General features: G+C 36.4%; 1 protein-coding gene across 7 annotated transcripts in view; it reads left to right on the top strand.

The window, feature by feature from the left end:
- The window catches only part of RBMS3 (RNA binding motif single stranded interacting protein 3), a 700,498-nt gene that overhangs the window by 600,517 nt on the left and 77,624 nt on the right, over positions 1 to 22,357 (top strand). For all 7 annotated transcript variants that reach the window (XM_052695879.1, XM_052695880.1, XM_052695881.1 and 4 more), the window contains 2 exons: positions 10,376 to 10,482; positions 20,041 to 20,087. In XM_052695879.1, coding sequence (XP_052551839.1) covers positions 10,376 to 10,482; positions 20,041 to 20,087 — 154 coding nt within the window. The remainder of the gene's footprint in view (positions 1 to 10,375; positions 10,483 to 20,040; positions 20,088 to 22,357) is intronic.

Below are 22,357 nucleotides of genomic sequence, written 5' to 3' on the forward strand. Positions count from 1 at the left end.
ACTTTACAGGAAAAAATGGTGGAGTGCTCAGGGAGGTTTTGTAGCACACAGTAATTAGATTGTCCAAGGTGCTTAGTGTGATTTGGGTATTCTCCACCACAGCGAAATGAACTCCTGCCTCTAAGAATCAGTCAGTCACCCGTCTGATAAATGCCTTCTGCTGTGTAGCCTATGCCTGCCCACACTTCTGCTGCAGTCAGGGTCAACTCCACTTTTTAGAGGTGATCCCACATTTAAGCAAGGAAGCTGGCAATGCTGCGTGTTAACTTCTAGCAAACTAGCTCATTTTATGTCTTTCAGTGAATGCAGAAAATAAAATGAAAGAAGGGTAATAACAATAAAAGGAATTTTCCCTTCAGCTTTTCCTTCTTTCTCACAGTAGTGGCAAAATGGTATTGCTTGGCTACGTTTTAAATTCTGATTGGAATTTCTGCTTCTGCACCCAGCAGTCATGACTGGAATGTGGGTTAATTAGAACTGATTTAAATAAAAGGATTTTCATTAGGCATTCTGAGAAAAAATACATTATTTCTTAATATTTTTAAGCTGTTGAGCAGATTAAAAATTGGGATTTGTGTTTCATTTACACAGGAATATTTCATGTGTTGACATGAATCAGTGCTTTAAGGAATATGCTGTTTGCGCTCTGATTCTGGCAAGGTGTCACTGCTTTGACCATGCACAGCAGATTTCTTTGCAAACCAAACTTTTTTTCCTATTGTAAGAGTTTCCCATTGCTACTTTTTATCAAGATATGCCTAGTGCATCAAGTAATGAAGACATTATGTATACGTATGTCCACTTCTTTATTGCAAGGACCATTCACAAAGACAACACAGATGTTTCGTTCCCCACAATATGCAAACAAAATGTAGTTACTGAAACATGCATGTCTGAATTAAATAAGCTAGTGATCATAACTGAGACATCCTCATGCAGTTCAACACTGGCTTGAATAAGCTGTTCTGAACATTAATGCTATGCATATGTTGGAGTGTGAGCAGAAAATGCCAAGACTCAACCTTAATTAGTAAAAAATGAATGTCTGTATACAGCAATTATAATAATGCTGGTGGAAAAAAAAATAATTCTGTTGATATAAGACATTTGGCCAGGTTTCCTTGTTTATACTGAAAACATATGTTTGAAATTATTATTTTTTACTTGTAGTATTAGTTCTAGAAGTGTCACACAGACAAGGAATAATGTGATGATAATTTACTGGTTTATATAAACGCTGAATAAAAATTAATAAATAATGCAATGATTTAAAATTGTAAATAGATTCAATGAGAAATAATAAATACTTAAACAAGTACATGAAGTAACTTCGTATTAGCAAAGCCAGAATTAATTCTTTTTACTGCATTAAATTCAAATGATTTTGTCTCTGGACTGTCAGGACAAGTAGGTTTTTCTTAGTAGGATAATAGCAAAGTCTCTGTGATCAATAACGTTAGTTTATGTGAATAGTAAAAATAGATTTTATAGCAGAAGCACAGACCTATTGTTTTGAGAAACAGCAATAGATAAAAGCTTTGCATTTGCTCTTTTCTCCTGGGAGTACTAAAGAGAACACTAAAAACTAAAATGGGTGACCACAGAAGCAAGTAGGGTCACCATTACCAGGGATTCATTTTATTTCCATTAGAGGGGAACCAGAAAGCATCTCACACTATTTGTACCTGATTTTCCATTATAAATTACGGTACATGAGATCGTTTAAAAATCGCTGAGCCTTTCAAATGAAGCTGACTTCGTTGCTGTTCCTTAATAATTGAACAGTAAGAAATACAAGATCTCCATTTTCATCCAAACAAAGTAACTTCTGAGACTGTGGGAGAGGGTAAAAAGGTATCTCTTCCTAGAAGGAATTTAAAAATGATTTGGGGTTCACTTTTAGTGGGTTGTTTTTTTTTGTTTTTTTGTTTTGTTTTTTTTTTGTAAACTCTATGCATACATTGCAGTTCTGGGATAACATGCAAAGCTTGTCTGTCTTGGTACAGGAGCATTCAAGTGTTACCAGTGCAAAGGGAATGTGCTAAAGTCAGGGTGCTACTTGCTTACAAAGACCAGCCAACTCAAACCTGTCCTCTGCTTTGCTACTGTAACATACAGTCTTGCAGCTGCTATGCTATCTGGTACAAGAGTCAACACAGTATGGCAGAAGGACCTTGCTATGTATGCAAATATGTAGAAAAACTTTTTAAAGAAAAACAATTAAAAAAAAAACCAAAAACTTTCATACCTTCTGACTCTTACCAATGGGGAAAAGCATGATGGGGTACTACTGAAATAGCATATCCTTATATTCTGCTAATTGTTCTCTAATTTTACAAAAGGGCCGTGTAGGATTGGCTTAACTCAGTGCCTTTCTTAGTTAATCTCACATGAGAGAAATAGATAGGAGCTATGGCACATAAATTCCACACAGAAATTTATCTGACATGGAAAAGTGAGTTGGATTCTTAAGCTTCCACATTTATCAATTCTATTGAGAACTGTTAAAGCTTTTCCAGTTTACCAAAAAGATTTTATATCAAATTACTTCAATATTTATTTATTTATAATCTGTCTGATATATAATGTGAGAAGTGCTTTTAATATCTTGTAGCCAATATTGTTCTCTGAACTATGGTACTGTGGAAATTTTTCGTACATAGTTCTTCCAGTGTGGTAGGAATCCAAAGGGATGTATCATAGTGTTTTTGCAGGAAGTATTAGTCCAAATTCTAGGATTTGTAATTGTTGCATGAAAACAATGCGTTCAGAATTTCAGTTGATTGTGGGAACTGTCTTAAAATAATATAAATTAGAGATCTAAGCACAGGCACATTAAAAATGTTCTGCAAACTGATGCACATAGCTATTTTGATTGCTTTCATATAAAGACATCTTCTCTTGTTGCATAGTCTCTTTGAGAACTTCATAAGAACAAATCACTTCTCAAAGATCCCGCTTCCATTTCATCCAGAAGGTTGCAAAGAGTGCTGGGTAAAAAGTATGAACTACAACTGGTATTTTCAGCTTTATGTCAGGGAACCTCCAATAAGGCTGAAGTTTCCTGTACCGACAATTGTGGGGGGGCTGCATTCTCTGACAAAAATCACAGACCTGAATCTACTCTTCCTCACAATTACCTCAAATTTACATTTGGATTCATTAGTAACTTTGGATTCAAAGTCACAGTAGTTTTAGCTGAGTTGCTGGACTCTAAAAATGGGAACTTAACCTGGTGAATATGAGGACAATGGATGTTAATTCATCAGACGTACTGTTAACTCAAGAATTACATCAAGCACAGAAACAAAGTGACTTAAAAAAGCTGCTGTGCTCAGAATTCTCTTTGGTCAAATGGCACTGAGGCTGATGCCAAAATTTGTACAAGTACTTTCAATACAAGTACTTAGCAGTAAAGATTTTTTTTACATTCAGCTCATTATATTTGCACTCCAAATTCCACTGAAGTTGCTGAGAGTTTCTCCTCAACTTCTGTGAGCTCTGGCTCAGACTTTTTGTTTAAAGTAAAGATAAAATGCAACATTAAAGTGTGTTATATTAATGAACCAGTTACTAGTTAATATGTATGATTAATAATCTTCTTAATGCTATACTGGATTCACTGCTCACTTATTCATGCCCTTCTACACAAGCCAGAACTAAAGTTGACTGAGAAATGGTGTTTGTAAAAACAAAACTATGCTGTTTTGTTACTGTATTTCAGCATTACTTTAATATTTCATTTCATCTGAGCTATTTGGATTGATTTTGTATTTTTATTTAAGTTCCAGTCCTGTATTGAAGCATCTGTTGCTGTATGTCATCTCCATAAAATAACATACATATCTAGTTAATGCTCTGTTACAAAGGTTTCCCCTTTATCAGCAGCATTAGAAAGGAACGTTTTAATAGGCCTGAACCAGATGCTCTCAATCTGCTGTTCAGTAGAAAATTTGAAAACTAAAATAGATTTTTAAACAGAAACAAACTTGAAAATAAATGGTGCAATTTCTCATCGAAAGCAGACTGTCATTTCCGATCAGCTCTAACAAACCTTGGTTGGGGCTTCTGCAATTATATGATTAAGTACAGTTTTTTATGTAGTACGTAGAGTGTTTCCATTGATTGCAGTAAGACCTGGATTGCACTTCACAGTCAGCATGCTGTTTCTCCACCGTGTGCATAGAATTAGCTGTTCTACCTCTTCTATATAATTTGTGTTTCACTTAATAGAATTGCTAACTTTATCCTTGATGAACTATTTCTCCCCTAGGATTTATTTTCTTTTTCTAATATACTCTTGCTTTTTAGAACTAATTATTTTACAGAAAGATGAAAGGATTGCTTCTCATTTCTTAAGACAAAGAGGTGAACTAGAGATAATTACTTCAGCTATAATACAGTTTATCAAAAGTAAATCACTTTTTTTTTCCTTTTTATTTCTAGCCAAGCAGATGTTTGCCTTTTAACTGTTGCTTTGGAGTATAACTTTTCTGTTATACAAAACCGTTTCCTCAATTTCCACAATTATATTGTGAAAATCATACATTCTAGAAACAATGTGCAATATTAACTCCTTGTTTTGCTTTCATAATCAGCTGTGTAAGTGCACTGAATATCATCTAGTTTAGTACTGGAAGAGGAGACAAATATAATGTATATTGCTTGAGTTTATTTCTAACATTCTAAAGATATCTGCTTGCATTCTGCGCTTTTTTAGGATGCCTGTGTGTATAGAATCACTGGCTCAATCAAAAACATTGAGCAGTAAGCAATTATCTGAACATGTACTAGTGCACTTTTATTCTGCTTTTACATATATATGTTAGAGTTTATCCTGTGATTTCATATCCAGTTTTATGGACATGTGAGGCGAAATCTGTTACCCCACAAAATGATCAACTCTGTCCTTCATCAAGTATTTCACATGGAACAGGATGATGCATTTATTCACTACTTATGGTTTATAGACCTTTGCTCCATGTATACTTCTGTCTTTTTGTATCATGTGCCATCTTTTGTAATTTTTCCACTTCATTCACCAAGAGCAGAATAGCTATGACAGTGATCTACAATCTTCCTTGAATTTAGAGTTTTGTTTGTTACTTAGGGGTGAATAAGTACTGTGTGTCAGAACTTCTTAGAAATCACTAGACTCACTAGCACAATGAGTTGCTCTATTGATCAGGAACCTACTGCAGTTCAAAACTTAGAGCTGCAGAATTCATTTTGTAAATAAACTTTGTAGGTTCTGAAGAGCCTGCAGTCTTGCTGGCTACATCCATAGCAGCACTTTAACTTGCTCGGTCGTGCCTTCCTTTTAGAGTTTTTATGTCTCCAGCATCTCCTTCTCAACTAATGTATGAGTTAACAGGTCTGCTTGCAAAGTGAATTTGGTGTTACTGTAGAAGTAATGTTTGATCTGTGGCAGATAAATGTTGTGCTGCTTGCATGGATGTTTCAGTCCAATACATACATGAAAGTACTGCTGGAATAATTAAAATTTGAAAGTGAATGAAGAAAAATTATCAAAACACGATCAGTTTAAATGTTTGGTGTCACTGTGAACTCAATTATTGCTCTGCTTCTTTTTTATTGTGGAGGAGGATTTGCCAGGGCTGAAAAATAAATTAATCCAACCTTCTCCTGAAAACACGTTTTGAAAAAAATCGTCTGTGCTCTGACCATTTTTTATTAATGGCATTGACTTTCTTATCATTTTTCATCACATTAACAAAACGAAGGAGTTTAGAGATCCACACGAGTTCATATCGCACTTACTGCTAAGGTCTCTGCTAGCAGCGTTATCTTCATTTTTGCACAAGATGAGATTACTTTCTTCCAGACATGCTGAAAAATATTGTCCTCAAAAATATTCATAGTGAAACAAGTTAAAATACATAAATATGTTCTAGTTATTACCTTGCTGTATACGTAATTCTTGTGATTGCTGGACAGACGATGCAATATGACTGTGAATTGGAAGTGGTGGAGGGCAATCTTTTCTTAGTATATGATAGAAAAATTTACTGAGCACCTGAAATAATGAAACAGATTCACTGAACACAAATGACAGCTTTCATCTTCCCAATCCTTTATGAAGCACATGTTCGTGAATATATACATTTTTGTATATGTAGAAGCTTGAATGTTTTAGCCTTCTGATGAATGAAAGAAAAACAAAAGTATGTTTTTGGAACTAGTTAGGAGTTTGCTTTTTTTTTGATGAGTTCTCCAGTTTAATTGAAGTTGCTTTCCTGTCCTGGAAGGTCTGTTGAGAGGTTGCCAATTGGGAATGGGACACTATTATCCCAGTCTCTTTCCATCTAAAGGGTTTGTCCCATTTTAAAGACCAATGCCTTTGGAAGTATAGTGGCATTTGGCAGTTTGGTGCTGTCTGTTCAGTCAATCCAACTGAAGTACCAGAGCATGAGAAGTTGAGTTCCTAAAGGAGCTCCAACGATATTGACAGCCTTGATTGACATAAAACCAGTCTTTCTCTTTTGCCTTCACTGAACTCTTAGAGTAAATTCAGGGTCTGATTGAAGAGAGATAGGGCTTTAGCCATTTTGTTCCATGGGAAGAGAATTTGAATACTTGCAGCAACTGCCCTCTCCTAAAACAGCCGTGAATATCTTGGCAGATGCTGTTTAGAAGCGCTATCCATTTGATTCCTTTTCCTTCTCAGGACTGAAAGCCAAGTTCAGAGCTATTTATGTGTTATTAACTCAAGCAGGCTCTGGATGGGAACTGCAGCAAGCATTTAAATCTTTTCCTTGAAAAATGGGTAATGGCTTAATGAACCTTGTTCAGGTTAAAGCTGTTACTTATTCTTGATATTTTTATTTGTTACTGTCAGGTAGAAGTCAAAGAAAGAGCAGTGCTTTGTACCTTGAAGAGTTTATCGGTATGGAATAGCTTGAAATTTATCTTGAGTGAATCAATTCTCACTTTTCTGACAGGAAAATACCAACAGCAGATTTTCCAGATATGCTTCAAAATACCACACATGCTGAAAACTTCGAGGTTGTCAAGAGCCATGCAAAAAAGTATGTGCTTATCAGTTCAAAATATGACCATATAAAGATACCCAAATTACATTTGCTATTAAGTCAGCAGGTGAGAGAAGAGGTGTATTTATTTCCAGTCACTATATTCATATTAAAATAATAATAAAAAAAAAAAAAAAAAAAAAAAAAAAGGTAAAATGTAAAAAATATAAAAGAAAAAGAGAAAGGTAAAAAAAAGTCTATATATTCAGGAGCATTTGTTTGGAATGGAAGGCAGCAAAAACAGGAACAGTTTGAAAGATTCCCTTTTTTTTTTTTCTTCCTCCCCTTGAGAAGTATTTAAGAGTGAAATATCCCAATTCTTTGCTTTTAGTCACGTCATACTGATGTAGTTTGAACAGTTTCTTTTTGAATTGACAACCTTATTACGTTCTGTTTTTTTTTTTTTTTACTTCTTTGTCGGAAGTAAATTTGCTGTTTTCAAAGCTTTTGACATTTCTTAAAACCATTCAAAAAGAATTCTACTTAGAAATAGTTTTTCTGATATATGGAATAGGATATGTTCTCTCCAGAATCCTCTATTGTTATGCATTTGTTTAGTAAGAATGATTGTAGTAAAGTCAAATATTCCTGTGCATCTGAGCTTACAAAGGTTAAGAGCCTTACAAGGGATTTCAAAAGGGCTGAAATAAATCAGACTTGAGTTCTTCTGTGTACTTAGAGCAACACTTGAACTCTTGAGATTCTTTTACATTCTTACTTCCAAAATAAAGGTTTAGTTCTTTGTATTTTGAGGTTATTACCATAGCTTTTCCCAGGTGTAAATCTTTAAGATCTAAATCTCTTCAAATCATTTTCTATTTTACTAGATGCAAATCTGCTACATCCCACTGTTTTGTCTAATTTTTAAAAAAGAAAAAAATAATCAACTAATAAAGAAAATCTGAACTAGACTCTATCTTCCTGCCAGAATGTCTTTTTCCCATATTTCTGCTTATGGTAATGTTGATTGGCATGTGTTGATCTTTTTCCCACAACTCCTGTCAGTTTTTTTATAGAGGAAAAATGCTTCCTATTGAAGAAACTTTCCTGTGCAGGGCATGGTTCATTTGTCCTTTTCCATCTTCTTCCTTAACCCCAAAAAAGCCAGTACAGTTTCTTTTTCCACATTTTTTTTAGATGTGGTGTGAAGTTGTTTGGCATATCTGTTCAATGATGTCTGCTAATCTCAGTTAACTTTAGGAAGGCCCATCTTAGCAATAAAAGGTTGTCATATGGTAGTGCTCAATAATGGGAAGCTCAGAAATGGCAACAGCTTCCCATTTGTGGTTGGCTAATTTCTAGGAAGGATATGTAGTAAGACATATGATTTACTTGATTGCTATACCACATCATAGCATTTAGACTAACAGCACATGTGTACAATAGCAGATGATCATAGCACATGTAAACACGCAACGTTCAGATTGTTTTTTGCATACTTCTGATACTCCTGATACCATATGTTGAATGATAGTTGTTTAGCACTTGAAATAAAAAGCTTTTGAAGCATCAAATGTGACATTTAATAGGACTTTCTCAGATGCTGGCTTAGCACCTGCTCCTCCCTCACAATCACATCAAAGTGAATTGTAAGTAACTGCTCTGAAATTATGCTGCATCGCATTGTGGAGTAAACTGGTAGAAGTGCAGGGCAGTCAGCTCCATAAAATCTCTCCGATTGCAGAAAGAATCTCCACAGCCACCTGGATGCTTTTAAACCTTCATTATTTAAAATTTAAAATGGTTGGCTGAACATTGCTTCTACCAAAACATGATACAGTAACCAAAGTCAGAGGTGGGGAAAGACCTCTGGGGTCACACAGTCGAGCTTTCTGCCAATAATGGATTGTTCCCTGCAGTTCACTTTCTAGTGACCTTGGAAATTACTAGCCTGGTAAAATGGTAATGAAAAAAACAAAGCTGTTAGAGCTTTGAAAGTAGCCAAAATAATGCAGTCCCAATAAGAAATCGTGGTATTGATGTGAGATTCTCTGTACTTTGTTGGTTGTTGTTTTCAAGTGATCACATTTTTAAACCATATTTTCTGATTCGGTTTGAGCTGGCTATAACTAAGAGATTGAAGGAGGAGAGCTTGTTTTAATATTTTACAAGCTTATTTAATCCTCCAAGCAAATTATTATTTTTATTACAAATAAATGTCAGCAATTTGACTAACCCCATTCTGCAACGTTTCCTTCTTATGTCTTTCTTCCTATTCTTTCAACTCTTCTTGCATCCTAGAAACAGAAAATGACAAGAAAAGCTATTTTTGTTGACTTTTCCTGTCAAACCTCCTGGTTAATTAATTAGAGCCTCAACTTGTAATGGCTGGGAACCCAACATTTTCCAAAAGACTTTCAGATGTGAAACATCATTTTCAGATTTCTTTCAACCAAACCAAAATTTTTTTAGTCACCAGTTGATATAAGCAATAAAAGACAATCCTGACATCCACCTAACGAAGTGGGTAGACTGTGGCACCTCATTTAAGATGGAGGCAGCCAAGGCAAGTTCCCGCTACCAAGCCGTGTACCAAGCTTGGGCAGAAAAGTGTTTTAGAATAGACTATTAAAAGCTGATTGGTGGGAGAAGATCCCAAGACACAAAGTTCCCATCTTGTGGCACCCATTGTATAGCAATTTCTCTACCAGCAGACCCTATTGTGCGCTGGGGTTTTGAGTATGTGTCTCTGGGAATGTCCATCATTGCTGGGGTTCCAGCTTCCCTCATTATTGTGCTCTCCCAGATCAGAGCCCAGCTGGAGAGGAAAAGAGTTTTCTCAGCTGCCAACTTGCTTAAAGAAGTTAAGAGGAAAAGAAATCTAATTGTATTGCGCTTGGCAAGGCTGTCTATTTTATTCTGTTTATTCAGAATTTAACGTATTGAGTGCTGAGAAACACAAAAATAGTGAGAACACTTATTTTTTAAACATATTCTTGAGAAGTTTTTACAATAAAAACAGAAAGCTGCATTAGTAAAACAGTGTTTATCCTTCAGCAATGCTGGTCATGAATACGTGTCTAACTTAGCTGGAACTAATGCCTGACTCGACTATTTCACTTCAGCAACTTAACATTCTGCGTGGGCTGATTATTTTTTCAACAATATTTGCTAAATTCTTTTAAGGGCTGCCAGTATATATTTTTTGAAGCTTAGTTAGTAAGAACAGCTGCCAGTAGAGTCAAGGCTGAAAGAGGCAAAAAAATATCTGCAGAAGGCAAGATTTTACTTCAAAAGATCAGTATTACAAAGCACTACTGTTGCTGGTATAATCACTTTCTTTGGGGGGTTGCTAATATAGACTGGGTTTCTTGTCTTCACAGCCCCCACTGAGCCTTTACTGTGCAAATTTGCTGATGGAGGGCAAAAGAAGCGCCAGAATCAAAGCAAATACACACAGAACGGAAGGCCGTGGCCCAGAGAAGGAGAGGTAAGTGCCACGTGGTGATTACTTTCCAGGGATTTGGAAGAAGCCAGCTGTAGATCTGAAGGTTTGCCTTTCAGGGCTATGGAGAAACAGGATTGCGCAAAAAATACAATGGTTCCACGCCAGACAAAAATGACCAATAGTGCATATGTGGGGGAAAGAGTAAGGTTCATAGCAGTGAGTGGGGTGTAAAGTTACTGGAAAAAAGAATTTCAAAGCTGGATGTGATGCTGTGCACAACCTTCTCCTATTCCAAGGGCTCTCTGTTGCCAAACTTGAGCTAAGTATTTTTTTACTGGTGTACTGTCAGCACCTGTGGTGTACCTCTTGTAAACCCAACATCAGTTTGCACCTAAGCAGCTCAATGATGTTGTTTGGTTGTTTTTTTCTGTCATCCAAGGAACTGGGGGACATCTACAGAAAGCAAAGATATACTTGCGTGCATTTAAACACATAATCCATGTAAAAGCTTCCCAAAAGCTTCTCTGAGCTGGGATCTTCATTTTGTCCGAAACAACACTGTTTACAGTAGCCTCAGATCTAACATGTATACAAAGTATTTTTTTAAAAAGAGATTCAATCTGTTGCTTTTTGCTCTGCTGTAAATAGGCTGTTACTGGAATTTCCTTTCAATGTACTTGTAGTGACTCCAAATGTGGGTGAAAAAGAGAAATATCTTTGACTCTTCAAGAATTTGTTTATTCTCCTTGAATGTCATTAAATGATAAAGATACTTGAATAAATGAGGTGTAGTGAATCTGGTCGTAGTACCTTCTTAAAGAAAATTGTAACTGCAAAGGCAGAAGAACTTACAAGTATTTTCATTCTAAATGCTTATTCTTTGTGTTTATTAATGAGAATTCAAAGTATATTATTCAACTGTGACCCACTAAAACCAAAGTCCTTCCCCTTCCCTCCTTTTTTTTGTTTTCCCTTCTCCCTTCTTCTCCCTTCTTCTCCCTTCTCCTCTTTGTGGGATTTTTTTTTATGTTTACTTCAATTTTACTATGCAAATAAATAAGAAAACTATTTGGTATTCCTAAAATAGGTGTTTCAAGAGGATTACTGCTTTATTGTAACTTCTTCCTTTTGCTAGTTGATATCTTTTAGGATCATTAGCTTATGACCTACAAATGATAGTGCGATTGTTGAACTTTTAAAAGAAATAAAAGGTCCTCTTTAAAGCATGTAAGTGTCTCTGTCCAGGACTGTGCTTGTTGGACACTGTTTCAACAAAAACACTCTAAAAGTATTTTGGCCTTTTGGGCTTCAAGTGCCAAAAGACAGCTACATTTGCTACAAGAGATTGCAGAAACCTCCAAAGTTTTGTTGCAGTATATTGTGTGTGAGGAAGAAGTCCTCGGGAATTACTTCAAGTGTTAGACTTGAGCCATTGTGTGCAGGGCTCCAAAAACAAAGGCATATATATAGGAAGCAATAACAATCCCTGAATAAGGTCAACAATCTGTATTTTAGGGACCTCTAAATCCCATTTTAGCATGCCACTGCAGCTATTATCTCCACTGTTCTATACTTCCTTGAGTTCAAATCCATTAAGAAAATAATTTAAAGTCAAACCCAACAAGCCACCTTTACGCCTATAGCCTCAGGACATCAGCTTCTTACATCATATGTAGTTCATTTGCTGCTAATGGAGTGGCTCTAAGGACACTAATATCCCTCTAATAAGTACTAAGGACAACAATATCCCTGTTACCAAGAGGTATGGTGTGGCTAATGTGTTAATGACATCAACATTCAAACACTATTTTTCAGTGATGGAGGTCATAATTTCATCTTGTTGTTTGTAGTCACCTATCAAACTATGCAGCTGTTGTCATGGGGTAATCTACAAATGTGCAAAGCTAGTCAAGATGCAAACTCACAATGTTTCAGGCTGGAATCTGCTCTGTAGAAATTGGCTTTCTCAGATTTAATAACCTCTGGTTAATACCTTGCTGCAAGTTAGACATTTACTACTCAAAGCATCAATGGTAATGCATGCTGCTGAATTTCCTCCAGATTATCATATAATTTTCTTATTCCCTATATGAAATCCTTTTGTGAAATTAATCTTCTGTTTTCTTAGCATTAATGATCTTACTCTAAGCAAGATGTACCATTAAGTTGTTCAATGTGTAGCAGTACTCAGATAACTTTCCTACAATTATTCCTGTCAACTTTAATTTCTCTAAAAAAGAACTGATAGCGAGTAGTGAGAACTTACTGATATATGACAAGCGTCATAGTTCTGATTACAAATGGAATCTGAAAGTGTTCCCTGAACCTTTGTTCTTTCTCAGTTTTTAACCCAAAGGAAAAAATAATGGAATACCATCCACCTGATGACTGCCTCAGTATTTCACCCAGGCCAAATCCCATGATATCTAGATATCTAGCCAACATGTATTTGGCTATTGTTCAGATAAGCATTTGCATTCTTAAATACTTACATGAAGGGCATTTCTAAAACTTCTGAGGTTTGACCAGTGTTAATACTGAATTCATGTGAGGATTATTGCTCAGAAGGGCAAGCTCCAGAGAAGTGACACTGATAGTTTTGTCACTCAGATTATACCAAGTAGAGACAGACAGCTGTGCAAAGTACTTTGTTGAAAGGGGCAAAGGCAGGAGATTTAGTGGGGAGAAACAGATTGCTGCAATGGTACCTCTGGCTATGCTATTCTCAGAGGTTTTGCTCTCTTGTATGGAGATCTTCTGTGGAATATAAAAAGAGAAATATACTTTTTTCTTTTTTCTTTTTTTTTTTTTTTTTGGTAAAGTTTTCAGGCCATACTGCAGAATATAATGGAAAATCTTGTTTCTACCATACATTTCTGTAGATTGTTCCATAACTGTATAGAAATGCTTTCATTGGTTGTTAAATTCTGTCAGCCCGCTCCACTTGCACAACACACCCACTGAAATCCCAGGAACAATGTAATTTGGCTTGAAATGTTCATTGTAGAAATGTTCTTTAGTGGGGGCGGGGTAGAGAGTAACAAATTTCTTATTCCATGTATGGTTTGTGCAACTGTTAGAAAGGCAGAGGTGGGATCTGGCTGCCTGTAGGCTGCATATCACTGTGTAATTCGTATAGCCCCAGCACTCTGAAAAAAAGCAAAGGAGGAACATGGTCAAAAAAGAACTGAATGTTGTTAGCTATCACCTAATTTTACACTGGCATTTGAGTGCAGATGGATTTCTAACTTTTAAAGTCAAGTCCTTAAAAATATACTGGATTTCTCTAGGGCTTTTCAAGTTTTTTTTGTTAGTTCTTTGTTACTTGGGGTTTCTAACCAAAAGCCAGTTGTAATGAGGGAAGAATGCTTGACCTTGAACAACGCTTTTAGTCCGTACCCTTCCTCTCTTGGTTGAAGCCTCAGGAAACATTCAGCAGACCGAGAGAGACATTTGACTGAGAATTTGTGCTGGCTGACCAATTCCAGACTATGCATCCAAGAGTTTAGGATACTGGCAGCTTTTTTAAAAGGCTGTTAAACTATGTATCTGATATATAGGTGCAGAAAATATACAATGCCTGTACACGTTGGAAATACTTGCAGTGAAATTCGAAACTAATATCTAACTCGATATATCTAACTTTATTTATATCCAAAATCAGGACAGACTTATCTGAGTCACACTAGTTTAGTTCAGTACTCTGTTTTGAAATTTTCCCTGACAAGATCGTGTTGAGGAAATGGTGATGGAAAGTAATCATATTCAAATTCTATCTGTAAAATATTTGATCTAATTTGCCTCTAAATCGTGTACGTGCGTGATATTTTTCCAGAAAAAGTTCATTAGGTCAAAATGCATCTGGGGAGTCAGGAGTAGTTCCACACTGGGATCAGATTGGATTGAGAACTGCAACTTAAATTTTATGGCTTAATCTTTTATTGCAGATTTTTTGAAACTTTGTTTGGAAATAAAATCTTTTGATATGTGCATTCAAGTGATTGAAATTTATCTGGTAGAAAGGGAGAAATATCACATAATCTGATAATAAATGAAATGCTTTGAATCAGTCCAAGGTTAACTAGTAAATCATAGGTTCTTCTAGAAAGAACAGTTCTAGAAATGATAGCCTTTCTATATCTAGTCAACCCTACGAGGTTTACAATCACATTATTATGAAACATTTTAGCACTTCAATTGCAATCTTCTTTAAAATTCAGACCATTTACATATATTTGTCATCTTTCTTGCCAGGGGAATATCATCAAAGTCTTGGTGCATATATCACAACAATGACATGCACCACTGAGTGTGACCCCTCTGTCATTTAAATTGGTCTGATGTCTACAAGGATATTTAATAATTTGCAAAAAATAATTCCTGTATTGATTGTTTTCTTGTTTTTTGTTTCTCTTTAGCAAATAAATCAACCCCTATTTCTTCCCTTTCCCCTTCATCCTCCTTTCCTCTTTTCTTTTTTAAATTAAGTATCACCTGGTGAAATTTCTTAAAAAAAAAATAAAAAAAAAAAAAATTTTTTTTACTTGTTTCTAGAAACAATAAGAAGACAGTAGTTTGGAAATATTGCTTTTGTTAACAGTTTCACTTTTTCTCTGCTGCTTATTACAATTTTATCAAATACAGACAGTTACTTAGAGAGAAAAACATACAATAGGTATTTTGAGAGAGAACTCAGATTTCTTTTATGCTTCCAAGAAATAGGCAGTACTTAGATGTTCTCCATAATCTACAGTGTCTAGGACTAATCTGTTTCGTACCTAGACAATTTAGTTATTCTTTTGGTAAGGAAAAATGTGCAGGCCTGCCAAGAAATTTTCAAACTTCAGCACTCCTCATTTAATTTATCAGATAAATTGAAGTGGGAACAAAGTGGCTCAACAGCAAGAACAGAAACTGTGCAGATCATACTTCCAGTCAAGTTCTGTAGTACAAAATGTTTCTAGTTATTCATTTGGGTTTCTGAACTTCCAATTGTGTCTGGCAACTCAACCTCTGACCTTCTGGGGTTCATGAATCACTTTCCAATTTTGACCTCAGTATAATGAATTTTTCCTCTCCGTAACTACTTTCTTCTCAGAAGCTGTGGCTGCTTATGGAGCGCATACATGTTAAACAAAAAAAAAAAAAAAAGCGTTTCCCAACACACAACTCTGGGAAATGACCCATTTTTTTCATATTCACCTACATATTTTAAAAGTGTCATATTTACGTTTTTAGATTTCTCCTCCTCTAAGAAGAAATGGTGTGTTTTATTCAGAATTAAATTCAGGAACCTTCCTAATAATGTGGAATATTTCTGACAGAACTGTTCTAAATAATCAAAGGAAGAAACTCTGCCAAGTTAACTTTCCTGTTGACTGAGCTTATTTATTAAATCAGTATTTTACAAAAATCTCATTTGTCTTGTTGGTTCTTTCCCTCTCCTCTCTCTTACTACTTCAAAGTGTTTTAGTTGGAGTATCTGTTGTCAGGGCACAAGAGATCCTTGTTCTGTGATGCCTGGCAGATATTAGCGGTGGTGACAAAACAAGCACAGGAAATTCAGTATTGAAAATTCAATGGATTCTGCTGTAGTACCCAAGAGCAAATCCATTGCCCTGGGGCAGCAGCTTGCAGTCTTCTGGCATGATAGGATGAGAAACTGAGTCAGAGGAGATGGGGCGGAGAGGATTGTCTTCTCCTCTAACTTTCACCTCAGAGAAATCCCTTGAGTCCTATGGTACAATAATGCTTTTCTGCGTCTTCCCTTAAGGAGGAGAAACCCAGGGACTGTACTGCTTGGAAAACCCACCACATTAGTGGATTTCACCCCTTTTTCAATTTGTTGGCTTATTTTTTGTTTGTTCAGTGGTGTCAATAATTAGAAAACTGCAGTAACAGAATAGCAAAATTTTTCATTCCTCTGTCCTAAAAATATTCAGTAAATAAACATGAGTGGTTTAAATAATCTTTTTAAAAATAATAATTTTAGCCAATATGGTTTTACTTTTGCCTCCTCTGATATTCTGAACGTAGTTGAGTAAATATTGAGAATGTTACTTATTAATATGTGAAGAACTGGTAGTAGATATTCCTTTTAATTTATTCATTAAGGAATTGAGTACTGAAATGTTGGGATGCAGAATTTTCATTCAGGAAGTATGTGTATGTTATCTGGCATAAAAATTCTGTGGCTCAGTCATTCCTTAATAGAAGATTCATCTGACAAATATATTCCTGAAGCAACGCTTCATCATCAGTGCTACGCTCAGGTGGCATTTCATCAGCAAGTGTCACTTTCCAAAGCAGGAATGAATCCCTGTTCTTCCACTGAAACATAAACAAAACAGTGGTGAAAAGACTTGGGAGAAGATACACTTCAGCATGAATGAAGACTGCTACAGGGGATCAGTTAGCACCTCAATACAGTTAATACCTTATCAAGCGCTGTGACAGCTATATTCACTTCGGCATTTCTGAGAGAATAATTTGGACCTCTGTAGCATGGAACTCTGAGGCCAACCCTAATATTCTGTATTTGGTGTTTTTGGAATTCCTGTTTGTGTGTTATGGAATAAAGTGCAGAGTTTTCCAGTAAGTTACTATTGCTCATCAGCTTTTATTAGTCATGTATGAGGATGCTTCAGACTATAAATCTTTCACTAGTCCAGGCTAACTGTTGCCTCTTCTGGGCTTCATGCCAGCATAATTTTTTAGGGAGAAATTACGCAACTTGATGAGAAAGAAGTAAATAGTCCTCTGTTAGCAGCTATTTGAAGTAGCAGCTGTTTAAGGCTATTCAGCAATGGCAGAAATTAGCAGCATTACTCGGGGATCTGTAGGTGGTGTACCATATGCATGTAATGCCACATGCTGTGCCATATTTGTGTAACGCAAAACTCTCACTGTCGATCATATTTATAGTCATCACTGCAAAGTATTTGGTCAGATTCTGGTAACACATCACCTTTTAGAATGGATACGGAGTTTAGATGAGTCGAAAATCTATACTTTAATATTTTGGACTCACTAAGCCCACAACTGTCACTTGTGTCCCTTGTTCCAAATACCAGTAGTACGTAAGAATGTGATGTTAATGTGGGGAGAACAGAGCATATGCAGTTTGTGTTCACATGCAAACGTGGAGCATGATGGTGCTGGAAGGCAAGCTGAGGGTCTGCGTTATTAACATGTGCTCTAATGTTCACAGGAAATGTAGCTGAAAGTAGCATACTGATCCTTGCTGGGGCTCCTGTGAAAATCTAGTGAAAGAAATGCTTCAGTTTATCCTTTCTGCATCTTCATATTTATGTTCATCAAAGAAATAAAAAGCAGTTGTCTGTGTTTCCCTCGCCTCCCAGACCTCTCTTCCTTGCTATGGCTTTGTTCCTAGTTCACACTGATCCAAACTGATGGACAGAGTGAGCTCCAGACCATCCTGAGAACCTCTATGTCTAGAAGTTCCCTTAATTGGAAAGCTTTGATCCTTTCTTTCTGAGGGTTTATAATTTGCTTTCTTTTTTTCATCAGTTCTGGCTAGATGAAATGTTGAGATGTCAACACCTTGATTTATAAAGAACATCTTTGGTGTTTGTTTGTTTGTTAAACTGTTTTGTTTGTTAAACTAATTTTTGTGTAGGGCTTGTGTGTACTATGCAAGTTGTCTTTACCAGCACCAGGATATAAAAAGAGAGTAGTAATAAACTTTAGAAGTGCTGAAAGGAGAAAAGAAAGTGTGGTGTTTTTCCAGAAAATGTATTGCAAGAAAAAAAAAAAAAAATTGTTCATGATTTTAAAGTTTTATTGGCTTTTGGGATGAACTGTGTACCTTTCTATTCCCAAACAATGCAGTATAATGAGCATGTTTAAGATATAAGAAAGCAATTTAAATAGAGAACACTTGATTGTTTTCTACGCTGTTTTATTTTTTAGGTCAAAATTAGCAATGGTTAGCTCACCCTAAATTTGATCATTTGACATTTTAAGCTTGCAGAAACAGCCATTTTTATTTTTATTTTTATTTTTACAAACTGAATGTATTTTTAAAAACTAGCTGCGTGTCTTAGCCATTAGTCTTCTAAATCTTTTTCATGGGAGCTTGTACATATTTTATTGAAACTGGTATTTTCAGTAAGTAAAGCATTTGCCCTAGCACCTGCTTAAAAGAATAATGAGAAAAATACATGCATTTCATAATGACCCAAACATTTTGTTTTTCTTTTTTTTTCTTTTTTTTTTTTTTTGCTACGTCGGGTACAGTGAAGTCTGTGCTTTCAGATCAGAAATAATTTTTGGCCTCTGGAAACTGAGGCCATCTCCTCGTAGACTGGTGAGCAGCTGTCAGGCTAACGTGTCTCTTCCATGAGCACTGCCATCCCACCGCCTGTCCCTCACCAATCCTCTTGCCCTTGCAGCTCAGTTGTCTGCATGGGAGCCAGCCAAGTGCAGACACTTTCCTGACAGAGCAGCCATCTGGAAGGGGGCAGATGCTGTTATCCAAAAGTACTTCGGTGTATGGCTCCAGGGGTGATAAAAGCTCCCACCAGGAGTGCAAGACCTGCCGCACAGTTACTGAAGCACCTGTCCTTGAAGTGAATGCTTCTGTCTCTTGTCTCAGGCAATGCATGGTCAGCATGACAAGTGGAGAGGAATAGAGTGCCTCAGGGTGAGAGGGTGCCCTGGCCATTTTTCAGCTGCTCCTAATGCGAGCAGAGCACCCTGAGGAGCCCTCTCCTCTCTCTTCCCACCCAGCTTTAATTGTCATCTTTGAGTCTGAAATGGACTGGGAAATTATGGCTCCAGCTCTGCTCACTCCCCACCTTTCCTGCTGTTTCTGTACGTATGTTTGCTAATGGTGATGATGGCAACACCGGTTAACTGGATGCTGTTTTGACATCTCCAAATCTTTTTGCACAGGTCACTATTTGCTTGGTGGTGAAGGGCAGTTGAAAAGCCCTGTGTAGGCCATAAATAAATTATTGGTCTGTCTAGACCACTAAGGTACTTTAAAAGCCCTGTTTAAAAGCTCAGGCACTTTCTTGTTTTGGTTGATCTTTTGTGCTTCACAGCCCACTTGTTGTCTCTTGTCTCATGGTGAGAGCATGACTGATCACCCAGGGAAATGGCAGAGGCCTCGAGTCACACAGGGTCTGCCTTAGTAGGAAGGATGAGATTCTTGCCTGAGAAGTTCTTATGAAGTTGGCTGGGTATTTACAAACTACCTATCAGACCTGCAAGAAGAAGATTTGGCCCTGTCATGTTATACTGTAAATGCATTGATCCGGGTGGAGACATTGACTGATACTGAGGCAACAAAAGAACCATTTGGCCTAAATGTTATGGGAAAGTGTCACCAAGGAGATCTGTTTCTCGGGAGCCTGTCGGGCTAAGAAGGAAGCCAAAGTGTCTGTGCTTCTTTGGACCATCTGAGCTTCCCTGGAAAAGTTTTTACTTCTAAGTTGTATTCAGTTTTTATTCTCATTGGGCATAGAATATGTTTAATGTCTTTTTTTTTTTTTTTTTTTCTTTCTTTCTTTCTTTCTTTCTTTCTTTTTTTCTCTAATAATAGTAAAAATCTGTTTTTCTTCCCTAACTGTGCAGGCTGGCATGGCTTTGACTTATGATCCAACAGCTGCTATACAGAATGGGTAAGAAATGCATGTTTTCTTATGCCTTTTTAAAAATTATTTTGAGTACCATATTCTCTTTCTGTGGTGAAACTCATTCAGAAGCAAATTTACTCAGTCATATTTTGTTTGAAGCATGTGATGCTATACTGTCAAGTTCTTCTTTTAGTTTCCCTTTTGTTTTTATATCCTTTTGTTTGTAATATCCATTTGAATGGGAAGTTGTTTTTCCTAACAGTTTCCATCTCTTTTTGGCAAATGCTAGTGGTTTTTTAATCTCTCTCTCTCTCATGAAATGAAAACCAGTAAAGTTTCCCTTTACTGACTTTGCTTTTGTTAAAATGATCATTGAAGATTCCAGCATATTTTGGATATTAGAGCTGTTACTTAATCTGGGTCCTCTCTGCTGCCTGGATGGCTTCCATGGCATTGTCTGAACAGAAATGCCAAACAGTGCAAAAGCCTTATATCTGTATGCAAGCAGATGAGATTCAGGAGTAGAATGTGGAACAGCACTCCTTTTCATTCCCCAGCTACAGCCTGCTGAAGAACTGAAACTTTTTTCAAACTTGCAAAGAAGTTACATCACCATATTGTTTATGTGCATGATTACATTTCCAATTATTTCATGAAGTAGAAAAACAGATCCTTGAGATCCAGCTACCCTTTCAGACAGATTAACAATAATTTGAAGAGAAACAGGAGGCTCAGCCCTGAACTCTTTGACAGTCACTCTTTGATCAGAGTGATGTTTGATATGATTATTCAGTGCATATTCCCATCTGCACTTTCCAGGGGAAGGATTGAATGTATTGATATTGAGCAGAGTGGATTTATTTGTTAAATGCTGTTTAGGGCACTGCTAGGTGAAGCATTTAAAAACCCCTAACAGTGGGAGTAGTTTAAAAAAAATCAACAATAATAGTTAGCGTATTTTACTTAATTGCCCTTCACAAGCAATATCTTTGTAGGGCTTGTGATATTCTCATGTTGTGGATGAAGCAGCCAAGACAGAGCAGCTCAGAAAAAAGATATTTTTTTCACGCAGCTGTGAAAAGAGGATTTCACAATCCTCTGGTTTTGCTTCTCTGACCCCCCTAAACAAGTCTTTCTGCTTTACCGTCATACTTTTCAGCTGGTAACATATTGTAAGCTATAAATGAAACCATCACCAGCTCATAATCCACCAGTATTTCATCCAGACAAATGGCTTTTATTTCAAAGGATTTTTTGTATGCTGGTTGCATTAAATATTTGGAAACTGTAATTTGAATAATCCTTTGAGATTAATATCATTTTACTTAAAGAATGTATTTTTTTAATTATGGAACTTAACTTAGATACATGGATGCTTAGGGGGTTTGATCACTCAGTCTTTTGAACACGTTGTCAATGGTCTTTTGAAAAATAAATAGTAACCAATGGAGGCTTTTAAATATTCTTTTATTTGTGAAGCTTGAAAAACTACAGCATTACATACCATTGTAAGAGTGACAATTAATTACTGCTTGGACATGTCTCTTATTTCTGGAGTTCAAAATATTTTCTGTTTCATCAGGACAAATTTTTATTCAAATGTTCTTCCACTGAGATTTTTTCTGACTGCATGCACTGTTAAGAGGAGAAGCTCTTAGAATATGGGCAACATTGATTTGTCCTCCAAAAGTGGCATAGCTGCTATCCTCTTCTCTGGTTGCATCTTCAAAATGCAGTCTCCTGAGGATCACCAGGACCCTCTTTTGCTTACATGTATTTTTATTATTTTTTTTAACTCTCCACACGTTCACTTAATAGTCATCATATATCCTGTGGTTATAATTTTTCACTATTTTTCATAAGCTCTTTACTTACAAGTTTCTGGGTTATATTTTAGCCAAGTCCGAGAACAATTTGGTGCATTGCTTGTAAAATGTGCAAATGCGATTTGTTACTCTCGATACAGCAGATGGGATCATAGCAGGTGTGTGGCCACGGTAAAAGAGAACGAATTTAAAGACTCTTATAAACTATGAAGTGAAACAAGTCAACTTAAACATCCAGTGAAGGTGTGTTAGGCAAGCACATTGCTCTTCACAGTGAGGGCAGTCTGGAAGTGAACACAAAGCTGATGTTTGCAGCCTGCTTGTGTTGATATTGTGCCCATACTACGTGGGTGAAATGCTGCTTAATGCTCTGTAGTAAAGTGGATCAAGTAGATGTATTTTGCATGGGGGGATCTATAAAACAAAGATGATCTCCTTGTAATATGTCTATTTGGTGTAAGCTGGTTAAGCGGATGTTGTCCCTGCGTG

This window comes from Tympanuchus pallidicinctus, unplaced genomic scaffold (assembly GCF_026119805.1).
Source record: "Tympanuchus pallidicinctus isolate F22 unplaced genomic scaffold, pur_lepc_1.0 scaffold3, whole genome shotgun sequence".
Taxonomy (NCBI): domain Eukaryota; kingdom Metazoa; phylum Chordata; class Aves; order Galliformes; family Phasianidae; genus Tympanuchus; species Tympanuchus pallidicinctus.